The sequence below is a fragment of the Fukomys damarensis genome, unplaced genomic scaffold (assembly GCF_012274545.1).
Source record: "Fukomys damarensis isolate Sample0158 unplaced genomic scaffold, DMR_v1.0_HiC HiC_scaffold_37, whole genome shotgun sequence".
Lineage (NCBI taxonomy): Eukaryota > Metazoa > Chordata > Mammalia > Rodentia > Bathyergidae > Fukomys > Fukomys damarensis.
Window position 1 is genome coordinate 40,546,044 of NW_022900949.1, and position 14,266 is coordinate 40,560,309.

The window sequence follows — 14,266 nt, forward strand, 5'->3', positions numbered from 1 at the left end:
CCCTGGGCGCCCCCTCCCTCCCTCCCGCAGTGCCCGGCTCTCAGAATGACTGTCCCACCACTGTACCTGAACTCCCCGGCGCCCGTCCTCTCTTCTCCGCACCTGGCCCTGCCCACCGCGCCTTTTCCTAGGACTCCCCAACAGCAGCCTCTCCTTCCGGCCCCCACCCCTGGCTGTCTGAGGAGGGCTAAGCTTGGGACCTGGGTGTGCGCCCTCCCTCCCTCCCGCAGTGCCCGGCTCTCAGAATGACTGTCCCACCACTGTACCTGAACTCCCCGGCGCCCGTCCTCTCTTCTCCGCACCTGGCCCTGCCCACCGCGCCTTTTCCTAGGACTCCCCAACAGCAGCCTCTCCTTCCGGCCCCCACCCCTGGCTGTCTGAGGAGGGCTAAGCTTGGGACCTGGGTGTGCGCCATTCCGAAGCCGTGTAACCCGACACTCCCCTTTCCCGTCCTGTTTGCTCTCTGGCAGGTGGGGTGATACCACCCTTAACCAGGCTGCCGAGATGCAACAGCGAGGGCTCATTTCCTGCCTCTAGTCCCGGACCTGCACCGGGATTCACCCCTAGCTGAGAATCTGTGAGCAAGTCTAGACTTCCTCAACGGCAAACTCCTGAGCCTTCCTGAGAAGGAAACTGGACGCAAGGGCTCTCTCCTGGAGCCTATCTGGCCTGACTCTGGAACTAGTCCATCCTGAGGACTTTTGGAAGATTTTGGCTCAAGGCCATTGGCACAGATTCCAGAGAGACAAAAGAAGTAACACACACACACACACACACTACCACCCCCACCCCCACCCCCGAGTATCCAGGACCTCCCAAGGCTGAAGGGGCCAGTCTTCCACACTGGCCACTGTCCTAGGCTAACGCCACAGACCCCTCTTCCTAACCCCTCATGGCTCTCCATTTGTCTGATTTTCAAATTCCTCCTTCCCCAGCCATACCTCTAGCACTTAAGTCTAGGCAACTAGCATCTTGTTGGCATCAGCATGACAACCCCTCCCCGTTCCCTCACCCCCAGCCTCCAACCTCAGAGACTGCCAAACTGGCACTGCAGCTCTTCTAACATATTCTCTAACCTCATACTCCACACCCCTGCACACACCCATCTGCACCTCAGCCAGGGTAGTCTGCCTCCAATTCCCTCAGCCCTTTGGCTTTCCTGCCTGTGCCACTTGTGGGAGCCCCTTTTGTACGCCTGGAATTCTCCCTTCCCCAAGTCCGCCCATGTGCACACCCTTTGGAACCTTACCTCTCTTTAGAGGGGAACTTGGATTCCCCCTATAACCCTCCCCAATCCCATGGGTATAAACATTCTTAAATGCAGTTGTTCCATCCCATGTCATTGTTGGGAACCACCACGTGTCAAATATGGAGTGATGAAGGGCCTGTGTGCTCAGGGGGCCATGTAGGCCACACTTGCAGCTTAGGACTGAGCTCAGGCTACAAGAGGGGAACACGCTTATAGAAAATACTTTGGCTGTATGAGCTTCTGTGAAGGCACAGATCAATAGGCCCCCCACACACATACTTTTAACGAAGCTGTAGTATACCCAGGGAGGGCAATAGTGGGCTCTCTGCTGTGTGCCAGACCTCCAAAGTAAGGACAAAGTACCACTGCCTAGCTCCTGTTCACTTAAGGCCACCCACACCATTGGGACAGAGAGGGCAAGGGTTACTGTTCCACTATGACAAGAGAGAGTTCAGGGTTCTCAGGGCAGTTCCTCTCCATGCCTGATTGCATCCCCCACCCCAAACTTAACTGTTTCTTCATTCACACTGCTGGTGGCCTAAGCTTTGTCCACACCTATTGAGGTCCCTCCCAGGTTGTGTGTGGGAATAGCACTGTGCTGCCCAAAGCACACTGCATCAGGGACCAAACTGGCTAGCAATCTCTGTTTTATGTCCTCAGCAACATATCGACCATTCCCCTAATCTCTCTTTCCTGCTCTCCTCTGATCACTTCTCCAGTGTCAGAAACAGGAAGTTCACCAACACACACCTCATGGCACAGAAAGCCAAAGAGCAAGCTAGGTTCCACTCACTGGATCTCCCAGGCCATCTGACAGACCTGAAAGCAGAGGGCAGGCCAGGAAATTCAAAACAAAAATTCACACATCCAAACAAGCCCCCAACAGGACTGAGAGGGCAAGAGAGGAACTGAAGGAGATGATTTCCCTCACTCCAGGTCCAACCCTCCAGCCCCAGTTCTCAGTTTTTAATGGACAAAACTCAGTCACATGTAACTTATTTTAAATAATATAAACTCTAAGACATTTTAATAAACATGAGTACAATGTTTGGATAATTAGGATGAATAAGCATTGCCTACAAAGCAAAGTATGCCTGCTATGACCCACATGAATGATGCTGAGGCTAATACACCCCAAGAGTCACTTCACTGCTGGGATTCATCAATGAAAGCCACTTTCATCCCTTAGGCCTCGAGGAGGCAGATCCAAAGGGTTAGCTGGCCTTGAACAGCATGTAGAGCACAGGCAGTGTAGCCAGAAATGTCATACAAGTGACCAGTGTGCTGTAGATGGTGTTCCTGTTCACTTGGGCTTCCAACCTCTGTCCCATGTCAGATAGGGCCAAGATCATTCTCCCCTGTGCCAGCAAGGAGCTGGGCAGAGCCCCATCTCCTGGCTCCTCCAAGCCTAGGTGTGCTGTAGCCTCTGCATGCTGAATCACCCCAACCATTTGGCTGCAAGTCTTATTCAGACCATTGAGCTGCTCTCGTAAACCTTCTAGACAAGAATAGACCTGCTGGGAATGACTAAGCTGCTCTTGTAAGGCAGATGAAAGGGAATCTATGTCTCTCTTTCTGGTAGTGGAAATACCTGCTGGTGACCCAGAGCCCTGGCCCTGCCCAGTGTGCACCAGCCCCTTCAGGTCCACCACGAGGTCATGGAGGTCCCTCTGCTGGAGGGAATAGCTAGCTGCCTGGTCACGGATGGCCTCCTGGAGACTCACAGGCCCCTTCTGCGCCTCCAGGAGTAAGGCCTTCAGCTCCTGTAGCCGTACACGGTTCACATAGGTGGAGCCAGCCACACCAATTAGAGCTCCCAGAACTGACCCGATGAGGGACCAGTTCTTAGTCCTTTCAGCCCTTGCACGCTCCTTCTCATGGCTCTCCCGCACAGCTGCAGAGAAGAGAGAGAACTTCTCACGCTCAGAGTCTTCTGCACGTATGTAGGCTATGCGGAGCCTCTTCTCTTCCTGCAGAAGCAAAGCAGTGTCACACAGAGCAAAGGGCTTTGTGGCTGCAGCCACGGCATATAAGCCTTTCCCCTCACCTTGCCTCCACCAATATCTGCTCCACAGATAAAGGCAGCATACACCTGGTCAGGTGCAGGAGTAGAGAACGGGAGTGTGGAGTGAGCACCTTCTTCTTCCCACTAGGCAGTCTTGGGTAGGCTGGGCATGCAATGACACCCTGAAAATGCATCTGCGGGGAGCTGTGTCCAGCGCTACTTAGGCCAGCCCCTCCACTGATACTCCCTTCTCAGTAATGCAGGTGGCAGACTGTCAATCTAGGGGGTGGAAAGGCTGCAGAAGCCAGACAGGAGCTTTCTAGTTTACCTGCTCACCAGGCCTCTCACAACCAGGCTATTCAGGGTTCCAACCTGGCCCTCCACAATGGGCCAGGCTAGGGCCCCCATTCGGGGAAGAGGGCTGCCTCCCAATAGGCCTACCTGCAGCATCCTGTGCTCCAGAGTAGCCAGTTCCAGGTATTGGTTGTCCTCCCTGGAGACACGATCCAAGCGGTCCCTCACCTCCTTCAGCTTGGCCTGCTGAACTTCCAAGTCCTCCCGAGCCTCTCGGACAAGCCCACGAGCCACCATGAACACTTTCTCTGCCTGCGAGAGGACAGTGGAGGCTGTCAGACCCTTCTGTCCATACCCACATGGGCCAGCTCTGTTGCCAAAAAGGCAGTGGCTAAGAAAAGGTCAGTGGGGTGTCAGCTGCAAAGAGCAGAAACAGTGCCTTAGACACTAATCCTGGCTTACTCAGTACTGCTCAAAGTGCAGCCCTGGTCCACGCCCACTGGAGCACTGGATTTGTCCATTCAAGCAGAAATAACATGCCCCTGAGAAACTTGAAAACTGCCAACAATGCAAACAATCTGTGTCCACTAAACCCAGCCAACTCTTGTCTGATGCAAACCACAAGAAAAAAGGTATGTGCTTCTACTATTTCCCGTGTGCCACCTTCTTTATGCTTCACAACACCATCAAAGGCCTTGCTATGGTTTAGAGACCTGGAAACCCCAGGTCAGCCAAACTTACAATGTCCAAGGAGAGAGACAACAATGTACTTCAAACCCTCAGCAGAACCCCAGGTTCTTCCCTCACTGCACTGTTTCTGTGCCTAAGCAGGTGTAACAGCAGAGGTGAACAGAATGCATTTCTGCTGCCACAAAGGACTTAACCATTGCAACTCTTTCAAGCTCCCAGTCTGATGTTTCCCAGTATCTTTCACCTTCACACAGTAAAGCAGCAACTCTCACCACCAGCCCCTCATCTACCCAACCCCAGGCTATAAAGGAGTGTTTGCTGGCCATAATAGTGTAAGTAGTCAGGGACTTGCTGATATACAGTGACTATTTTGAAGGAGATTATCAGAGATACAGTTAAATAGAAACCTTCATACCAGTAGTATCAGACCCAGGTTTCCATGTGAGGTAAAGTCAGATTCCTCTACTACTGAGGCTTGTTTAAGAACAGGCATATCTGGATGACACCAGCACCATGTAGCTGGTGACTTGTTGGCAAGGATCAGTAAGCCCCATTTCCCAGGTCAGTGGCAGGTCCAATCTCCCAGGCTCTTTTCTCACCTCAGTCACATTTCCCTGGGCCTCTCGCACTTCATTGAGCCCCACAAATTCTTCATATCTGTCCCACCAAGTCTTGGTTGTGGAGGCAGCTCGTTGCTGAAGGCTTCGCCCCAGGGCTCTCCCTAGAGCTGGGAGACGATGATACAGGACTGCCTCGTCCGGGCGCTTCTCTCCGGGCTGGCTGGGGCCTGGGCTGCAGAGAGTCCTGGCTATAACAAAGTCCCTTCCAAGAAGGCCTCTGCGCACCAGTACGTGGGGCACACTCACAATGTGCTGCATGGCAAATGCAGGACTGCAACCCATCATCAGGAGACCTGTGAGGGGATGCCAACAGATCAGCTCACAGCTGGGAAAAGGATGGACACAAGTCACATCTCAAGACCTACATATAGCTCTGAACAAATTAATTTCCACTAAAATCATCTATAGTAAGCACCACGCTGTTGGTCCCAGAGACCTGTGACAAGAGATTCCCCCACCCCCACCTCGACTCCCAGACAATGGAACACAAACAGGGAAGAGCTCATATGGGGCATCATGCCTTCCCCTTCCCTCCATGACACCACACAAACCAGACCCTTCCACCCCCCGGCCTTCCCCAGGACTCTCTGATGAGACCTGGGTGAGAATCTTGGTACAGTTTTCCAGTAATACCCAAGAAATTTCTCAAACCACTTGTGTCCACTCTCACAAAGTCCCACAAATGTTCACAAAGATCCCTTGGAAATGACAGACCTGAGGGCAATTTGGGGAAGATTAACATCCAGTGTCATTTCTGTAACATCCCTGACTCCATGAGGCTGCCTCAGCTGTGCGGACGCAGGACTGCCCTTACTTGTGAGCATCTACAGGCAGGCCACTCATTATCTAAAACAGAAAACTCTCGGCTCTCCTTTCAGAGGGCAATTCCAAGGGAAGGAAAGAATCTACCTTCTCCACAGAGGACAACTTTTCTTAGCTTCGCACCAACCCTTTTCCTCCCCTCCAACCTACCCTCCTGGAACCCAAGTCCCAGTCTCACAGTCCCCACCTTCTGCAAGTTTTCCCTTTCCTCCCCAGCTCAGGCACTGTGCCAAGATCAGGCTTCTCTTTCAGCCTTGCATTGAAGTTTGGACCCTAATAACACCTTCCTTGGATGACCCGAGGGCCTCAAAGAGGAGGCTAGCTACTCACATTCCCAAGAAAAAACAGCACCTCCCTCTAGCCAAACACCCCAGGGGCGGATGCCAGCAGTTAGAGCGACATCTGGTGGCCAATAGGCCAGAGAAAAACAGAAGGACCAGAAGTGGGTAGAGAGGGGCAGAGGGAGACTGAGAAGGGGAAGAGGGAGGGAGTGGAAGGGAGAAAAAGAGAAGGAGGGAGAGAGGGAGGGAGAGGGTGGAAAAGACCAGGTGCAGAACAACAAAGCGTTTCCAAGCTGTAGGGTGAACTGGAACAGAGACCCGCCCACAGCACCCCAGTCTCCTCCTCATCCTCTGTGGAGAGGCTCAGGCCCTCTTGAAAACAAAAACTCGGTGGGAAGGGACATGTCTTCTGGTCAAAGTGGGCCCAAGATGAATGGCACATCACTGTGACAGTGGTCCCAAACTGGTGCGGCACCTGAGTCACCCGTCCCCGTTCCTCAGGCTGGGACCATGCTGAGGGAGCACACAGTATGCATCTCCAGTGGATGAGTGAGCTTCCCACACCTCAGGGCGAGTGCCCAGGGCATGCAGGCTGCACCCCCACAACAGCCTGAAGGTGTTTCCTTCACCAAAGAAGACCCACAGCCCCGCGCCCACCAGGAACAGAACCCAGTCTCCTGCTCAGTAACACCCAGTAGAAAAGGTTCAGCGCTTTGCTGTCACCATTTCCTCAACTCCCTTTTCTATTCCATGATCACAGCTGCTCCCCTGGAGGCTCCTTAAAATTTCCATTTTGTTACGTTTAGATTTCTGCTTCTAGATTTCTTCTCCAATCTTTCCGTAGCTTTCAATATACTCTTCCTGAAATCACTGCCCTTAGCTTCCTCCAACCTTCCCAGCCTCCTTTCCTGGCCTCTCCTCTACTAGTGTCCCACTCTTGGACCCCAGGAGGACCAGCCATCCTTGGCAGAGATGACAGCTGTAATCTCCTGCACAATCTTGGCTTCCCATCTTCCCCAGCCCAAGGATCCAAGGATCTGACAACTTATGAGTCAGACCTCATCCCTCTGGTCAAAACCCCTCATATCTCCTAGCTCAGCTGGCACTAACTCCAGGACTGGAAGTCACCAACAAGCCCGGCACCTCTCAGCCCTCACCTTTTCCCTTTCTCCATCACTGTACTATGCTCCAGCCACCCTGACATACTAAGCACGATCCTGCCACAGGATCTGGACCCTGCTACTTCCCTACTTAGACCACTCTTCCGGGGCAGATCTCACAGCTCACCTTAACATCTATGTCTTTGCTCAAATGTCACATCTCAGTAAGGCCTTCCTTGACCACTCCATCCTGACCATCTTTCCTGCTTCATTTTTTTACATATTTCCTAGTAGAAAAGCTCAGTAACAGTAGGGTCCTTATGAAAAAATGTGTCAGTAACTCCCAAGTCACTTCTCCACTCTAGTCCTTCCTCTCAGCTTCCCCCATGGGCTCCCTGGCCTGTACCATATCCTCTCCCACCACTCAGTTACTGAATGAAGTAAGACCTCTCCACAACTGTCATATCTCTCTGCTCTTTTGTTGTTGTTGTTGAAACAAAGTCTTGCTATGTAGCTCAAGCTGGCTTTGAATTCTCAGTGATCTTCCTGCCTCAGCCTCCCCCATGCTGAGATTACAGACATGCTCCACCACACCCAGCTTCTCTGTTCCTCTTAACCATCAGATACTTTGACAGATCGATCACATGAACCAATCTCCAGCTACCCTCCATCTCTCTCATAAGCCCTGTCTGCTCTGGCCTTCATCCCTACCATGCTACTGGAATAGCTATTGTCCAGGTCATGGCCAGTTCTCAGTCCTAATCTCACTGCCTTATCAGCAGCCTGTGCCTTATCAGTTTCCTCTCCTTCAAACACTGTTCTCACTTGGCTTCCAGTTCTCCCTCATCTTCCCAACTTCCAGAAACTGTCACACCCAAATGTTCAGTGTTCAGACTTGTTGCTCACACAGTTTTCTGGGTTAAAAATGCTATGGGAGCCAGGCATGGTGGCTCACACATATAATCCCAGCATTTGGGGCACTGAGGCAGAAGAACTACCACAAGTTCAAGGCCAGCCTAAGCTACATTGTGAGTTCAAGACCAGCCTTGAACATAAGTCAGATCACATCTGGAAACAGATTAATTAATTAATATAAAATGGTGTGGGTCTGTAGGTGTAGCTCAATGGCAGAACATTTTCCCAGCATGCACAAGACCCTGGCTTTGATCTCCAGCACAGCAAACAAAAACTCTACTTTTTACTTTTCTGGCCCAGACATTCCAGGATTCCAGGCTCAGTTACTGAACTGCTCAACCTATATCTCTGCTTGAAAATCTATTGGAATCTCACCTTTCCCTCACAAACCTGCTTCTTCCCCAGCCTTCTCCATCTTGGTTGATGGCAACCCCAAGACCAAATTCTCAGGCAAAAAACCTCACATCATTCCTAACTTCTCACCATTCTTCTAGTCACATTCAATCCAGGCAGGATTCCTCTTCCTTCCTATCTCTGTCTGCTTCCAAGTGGTCCCAATGACCAAAATTCCTTACCTGCATCCCAAGTCTAACAGGTCTCCCCATCAACAGAGCAACTAGTGGTCCTTTCAAAACACACCAGGGATTTAGCTCAATGGTTCTGCCACCTGCCTTGCACGCACAAGGTCCCAAGTTTGATCCCCAGCCCCAAAACAACAAAAACAAAACACAGGTGAAATCACATCTCTCTCCACTCAAATCCTGCAACAGTTCCCCATTTCTTTGAAGGAAAAGCCAAAGTCTTTTCCATGAGCTAAAGGGGATCCACCTCCTAGCTTTCATTCCTCTCTGACCTCCTGCCCCATTAGTCTCCCTTTCCTCACTTGAGACCAGTCACTCGGACCATCTTGGTGCTAGAGCATTTTAGGCCAGTGATGGTGAACCTTTTAGAGCTCCCAATGATAACAACCAGCTGGCTGAGGCACTAGTGCCATAGATTTGCCACAAGCGCTGTAGGCTATTGCCACTTCAGGGCCTTGGCATCAGCTATTCACTGCACTGCTTGCTCCCTGGCTCCTCACCCCCCATCCCAGCCTTCTTTTTAAAGTGTTCAAATGCCAGCTCCTGAGATCTTTCCTGAACATACCATCAGAAATCACCATCCCAGCCCAGCATTGTGACTCACACACCTGTAATCCTAGCACTCTGAAAGGCTGAGACAGTTTAAGATTCTTACCAAGTTCCTGTATCCGCCCCCCCCCCAAAAAAAAGCCAGGCCAGCACTCGGGAGGTTTAAACAGGAAGACCTCTTCTAGTTTGAGGTCATCCTGGGCTCTACAGTGAGTTCAAGGCCAGCCTGAACTATGTAGTGAGACCTTGTCTTTAAAAAAGGGGTGGGAGCTGGGATGTAGCACAGGGCAAAGGGACTGGATTCAATCCCCAGTTTGGAAAGAAAAGAAGAAAGACAAAATCGCCGCACCACCCCTCATTTTCCCTGCTTCATTTGCTATATAGTTTGTATAGTCTCACTTCCTACAATATCACCTCTGCCAGAACTGGAAGTTTTGTTCACAGCTTTATCTACATAGAATATTTGCTCAACAAAAATGTATAGGATAAATACACAGAACTCTCAGTCAGTCTGCTATTTTCTGAAACCCAAAATCCCACCAGGCTTCCAGAGATCTAAGAGACCCTGATTGCAGGCCCCGCCCACGGCTGTCTCTAGCCCGTGTGCTGTCGGGTCCCAGGAACGCACCTTTGCGCATGCCCTCCCCTCTATTCACAGTGTTCTTCCTTCCCGTGAGCGACCTATCGTGGTCCCCTCCGCGGTGCCAGATTGCCCCGGAAGGAACGACTCTCCCTTCCAACAGGGCCGCCCAGCCTACAGAGCAGAAGCCTAACCTGGCGGACCGGCTGCCAATCAATTTACCTCTGAACCGTTAGTGCCCGCCCCCGAAGAGCCACATCCTGTAGCTGGAGAGCAGCTTCCGGCTCGGCAACCAATCTACTGGTCGGTGTCGCCATATAAGTGTAGGGGGCGCGCCGGCGGCCGACTTGCAGCTTTTGAACCGGGTTCCAGAGGGTGTGCTAGCACCATGTCCGGCCGCGAAGGTAAGCGTGTGGGGTGTGGGGTATGGGGCGGGGGACGAGGGAAGGAGGGCGGGCGGTGGCGGCGAAGCTGAGCGCGCACATGTCGCTCATAGGTGGCAAGAAGAAGCCCTTGAAACAGCCCAAGAAACAGGCCAAGGAGATGGACGAGGTGAGCTCGGGCTCCCCCGCGCAGAGGGAAGCCGAGGGGTGGGAGGAGACCCGCCTGTTGTGACTCTGTCGTCCTCTCTCCCCCCACCCCCAGGAAGATAGAGCGTTCAAACAGAAGCAAAAAGAGGAGCAGAAGAAACTCGAGGAGCTAAAAACGAAGGCCGCGGGAAGGGGTCCCCTGGGTAAGTGAGCGGAGCAGGACCGAGGCCTCGCGGATCCGTTGCAGCCTCTTCGGGGAACTGGGGTATAGGTACCTGGAGGCCTCTCCGCCCAGGCAGCCTTGGGCTTACATTCTGTACGGAAGTTGCAGAAATTTGCCCCACAGATTCTGACAGAGAGGTTTCTGAGTATTCTCCACAATTTCTTGTCCCAAGTTCGTAAGTCACTGTCTTTTTAGCTTATAACACTACTTAGAATTTTTGCTTACTGCTAGTGTTATCTGTAATAAGTGATAATGCATCCAGAGTCACTTCTGGGTGCATCTAGTTGGCTTGCTATTGCTCCACTTGATTTTCTAACCAAACCTACCATTTTGCTTCTTCCTTTATGTGAGAGTAATGAATTGCATATGTCTCAAAAGATTCAAGCCCAGCAGTGACAATATATAACGTATTTTTTATTTTTTATTTTTTATTTTTTTTTGGTACCGGGAATCGAACTTGGGTCCTTGCGCTTGCGAGGCAGGCCACCAAACCGCTGAGCTAAATTCCCGGCCCAATTTTTTTTTTTTTTTTTTTTTTTTTTTTGAGACAGGTCTCGGTATAGTCCAGGCTGTCCTTGAACTCTCAGCGATCCTCCCATCTTAGCCTCCTGAGTGCCACCATACTCAGCTTAATGTGCTTTTTAAACATTTGCACCTGTCCGTTTTTATATTTGTACATTTTTAAACATTTACATTTGTCAAGCTAGTGATTATTTCCTTTAGTTTTTTATTCCCCCCATACTGGAAAGTGAACTCAGGACCTTGTGGTTGCCAGGCAGGCTTGGTGCCGCTGAGCTAAATCCCGAGTCCCCTTTACAGTCATTTATCCCGTGTTTGAGCATTTTGAGCTACATCAGGTGTGATGAAAGGAAAGAAAATGGAAATGGCATCCACGGCTTCCCAAAACGCCTATCCCAGTGGATTCAGTCCATTATTTGCCCACATAGTGCTAGGATTCTTCCTGTTGAGATTGATATCTATTATCTTTTATCTTTCCTTAACCTGTAATCATGTATAGGGAGAAAGTCAGTCCTTCATAAAATCCTGTACAAATTAAGCATCCTTAATCTCAAAATCCAAAGTGCTCCTATATCCAAAATGTTTTTAAATGCAGATGTGTTACAAATCAGCCTGGGGTTCTTTTACTCAATTTGGATGAAAATCATAAAATTGACATGTTAATGAATGGTATTAGAGGAGTTCCCCAAGGAAGACAGGAGGACATGGGGATCCCAAGTTGTCCACCCCTTATTGAGGATAGGTTCATTGACTTTTATCATGCGGGGTGCTGCAGGATGCATGAGGGAGAGACACAGACAAGCAGATTTGTTAGAATTGGAAAGCAGGAAGAAATAGAAAAGAGGATTTAGCTTGAGGAACTAAAGGAGGCACAGGTCTGATAATCAGATTAGCTCCTAAACAAAAAAATAGATTAACTTGTGTGGTGTTGGGGTGGGGTAGGGACTAATAACTTGCCAGTGGGTCATGAGTTAATTCCAGTACTCTTGGAGGCCAAGGCAGGACCATTGCAAATTTGAGCCCTAGACAATTTAGCAACTTAGCAAGACCCTGTCTCAAAAAAATAAAAAGGGCTGAGGATGTAGCACAGTGTGAAGGGCCTAGGTTCAATCCCTAGTACCAGAAAGAGGAAAAAGATACAGGTCAGTGGTTCTTACCCTTGAGAGATCCTGGCTCATCACTGCTGTGAAGATTTTAACACATGTGGTGCTTATGATGATTAAGAATAAGGAATGCTAGAGTATTTCACACATCGTTAGTAAAGGAGGGGAGAAAGAGTTGTTCTCTGTCTTTAGTGTGGTAAGGGTTGATGGGTTAAGGTCTTAGATTCCTTATCTTGTTTTACGATGGTATCTGTTTTATTTCACATGGACTAAAAATACATAAAGTCATCTTCAGGCTGTGTGTGGGGGTATGGGAAACAAATAAATTTCATGTTTAAACTTGGGTCCAGTACCCCAGCATATCTTATTTTGCATATGCAAATGTTCCAAAATCCAAAACACTTCTGGTTGTAAGCATTTCACATATGGCATAATCAACCAGCTTGTGTTTTGTTTTTTTAAGGTTTATTTTTTTACAGCCCTTTTATTCTTCATTCCTGTATTAGGCATTCTACTTACTAATTACCTACTGGGTGCCAAATGTCATTTATAATTGAGTAACATACAGGCCTTTGTTGTATTTTTTGACACAGAGGGATATGTACTTCAGGCTGGCCTTGAACTCGCTGTGATCCTCCTACCTCAGCCTCCCAAGTGCTGGGGTTATACATGCATGACACCACACCCAGCAACATACAGGCATTGAGTAAGCCAGTTGTGGTGGCACATGCCTGTAATTGTAGCACTTGACAAATCAAGGCACAAGAATTACAAATTCAAGCCTGTGCCAGTTAGCAAAACCCTTCTCTTGGGGGCAGAGGTGGGGTGGGTACCAGGGATCGAACTTGGGATGTTGGGCTCGTGAGGCAGGCAGCAGAACCACTGAGCCAAATCCCCAGCCCAACCCTGTCTTAATTTTTGTTTGTTTGTTAGCTTTTGAGACAGTGTCTCACTGTGTACTTGAGAATGCCCTGGAACTCACAGTATAGCCCAGGCTGGTCTCAAATTCACAGTGAACCTCCTGCCTCAGCCTCCTGTGTGCTGGGATCACAGGCATGCGTCACCACACCCGGCTCAATAATAATAATTTAAAAGGGCTGAGTATATAGTTCAGGGCAAAGGCCCTGGCTTCAATCCATAGTGCATCCACACAAAAAATGTAAATGTAGTGAGTAAACAAAAACATAAGACCATAAGCATAATGTAATATGGCAGTATGGTAGTACTAGTAGTCAGGCTATCCACATTGGAATCCTGGTTTATCACATACCAGGTTCTAACCCTGAACAACACCAAACATGAAGACTTGTTGTCTATGAAGTGGGTTGCTGTGACACAGTGAATGACATACACAACAGTGTAGGTGTGGAACAACATACAGCCATTGCTTATTCCCCTTCCTCAACCTCATTCTGCCTTCACCTAGAATAGGTATTGGGAAACTACTGATCATGCCTATGTCAAAGTGAATGCACAGTACAAGAACCGAGCCTTACTAGGACCCACATCAAACTCGTGGGTTTTTACCATAACTGTATTAATCGGTAAGTGATTTTTTTCCCCCTTTTGCAGCCACAGGTGGAATTAAGAAATCTGGCAAAAAATAATTTGTTCCTTGTGCCTAAGATGATGGAGACCCGTGATTTTATTCCTATTCAGATATCTGGATACCCTGTCATAACATCTTTTGACAACTAGAACTACAATGAAGTGTGTTCTTGGAGTGTGTTGTACATTTAACAATAAAATTTTGCTAAGAAAAATAAATTATACCATGGTTCATTGTCTCTCGTTCTCATTCAGCATTTCCTACCTCAGCTGCGAATTTAAAGTAAACCCAGTCTATAATTCTGACATAGTCTGCTCATTGATCTTTGTTCTACTCTGAATTCTCTATCATCTGGAATTAAACCATTTTATTTGAAAAACAGTTATTCTGGTATGATTGTATATTCAGCAAAATAAACTTGAGATTGGTGGAAGAATTTCCACTTTATAAAGAAAAAAATTCCTTTTCTGTTAAAATATTCTATTTGTTGGGCTGGGGATTTAGCTAGTGGTTTGGTGGCCTGCCTTGCAAGCACAAGGACCTGAGTTCAATCCCTGGTACCCCCCAAAATAAAAATCTATTTGCCATATGGTTCAATTGAGTTATCCGTCTGTTCACATGAGAAGTCTGCTATGTGCAGACACTGGGGTGTGTAC

General features: G+C 49.1%; 2 protein-coding genes and 1 long non-coding RNA gene across 3 annotated transcripts in view; 1 reads left to right on the forward strand and 2 right to left on the reverse strand.

Moving 5' to 3' along the window:
• The window catches only part of Plxnb1 (plexin B1), a 27,482-nt gene extending 26,760 nt beyond the window's left edge, over positions 1-722 (reverse strand). Inside the window, exons 1-2 of the mRNA XM_033759776.1 lie at positions 401-722; positions 67-200 (exon numbers count right to left, since the gene is read on the reverse strand). The gene's annotated coding sequence lies outside the window, so the exon portion shown is untranslated. The remainder of the gene's footprint in view (positions 1-66; positions 201-400) is intronic.
• A 1,403-nt stretch (positions 723-2,125) lies between these two features.
• Ccdc51 (coiled-coil domain containing 51) lies at positions 2,126-9,888 on the reverse strand. Its single transcript, XM_010615648.3, has 4 exons — positions 9,735-9,888; positions 4,838-5,151; positions 3,696-3,860; positions 2,126-3,219 (listed from the first exon to the last, which is right to left on the reverse strand). The coding sequence occupies exons 1-4, from the start codon at positions 9,742-9,744 to the stop codon at positions 2,464-2,466; spliced, it is 1,245 nt and encodes a 414-aa protein (XP_010613950.1). The 5' UTR covers positions 9,745-9,888; the 3' UTR covers positions 2,126-2,463.
• Positions 9,889-9,942: 54 nt separating this feature from the next.
• Positions 9,943-13,658, forward strand: LOC104856290. The gene is made up of 4 exons (XR_778586.3): positions 9,943-10,090; positions 10,183-10,238; positions 10,332-10,419; positions 13,634-13,658. It is a non-coding gene; the product is annotated as an uncharacterized LOC104856290 (long non-coding RNA).
• Positions 13,659-14,266: the final 608 nt, after the last annotated feature.

Coding starts and splice junctions, on each gene's coding strand:
- Ccdc51 (XM_010615648.3), bottom strand. Junction 3,861..4,837: donor CCCAGGGAAATGTGACTGAG/GTGAGAAAAGAG, acceptor GTCCTCTCGCAG/GCAGAGAAAGTGTTCATGGT. Junction 3,220..3,695: donor TGGAGCACAGGATGCTGCAG/GTAGGCCTATTG, acceptor TTGCTTCTGCAG/GAAGAGAAGAGGCTCCGCAT.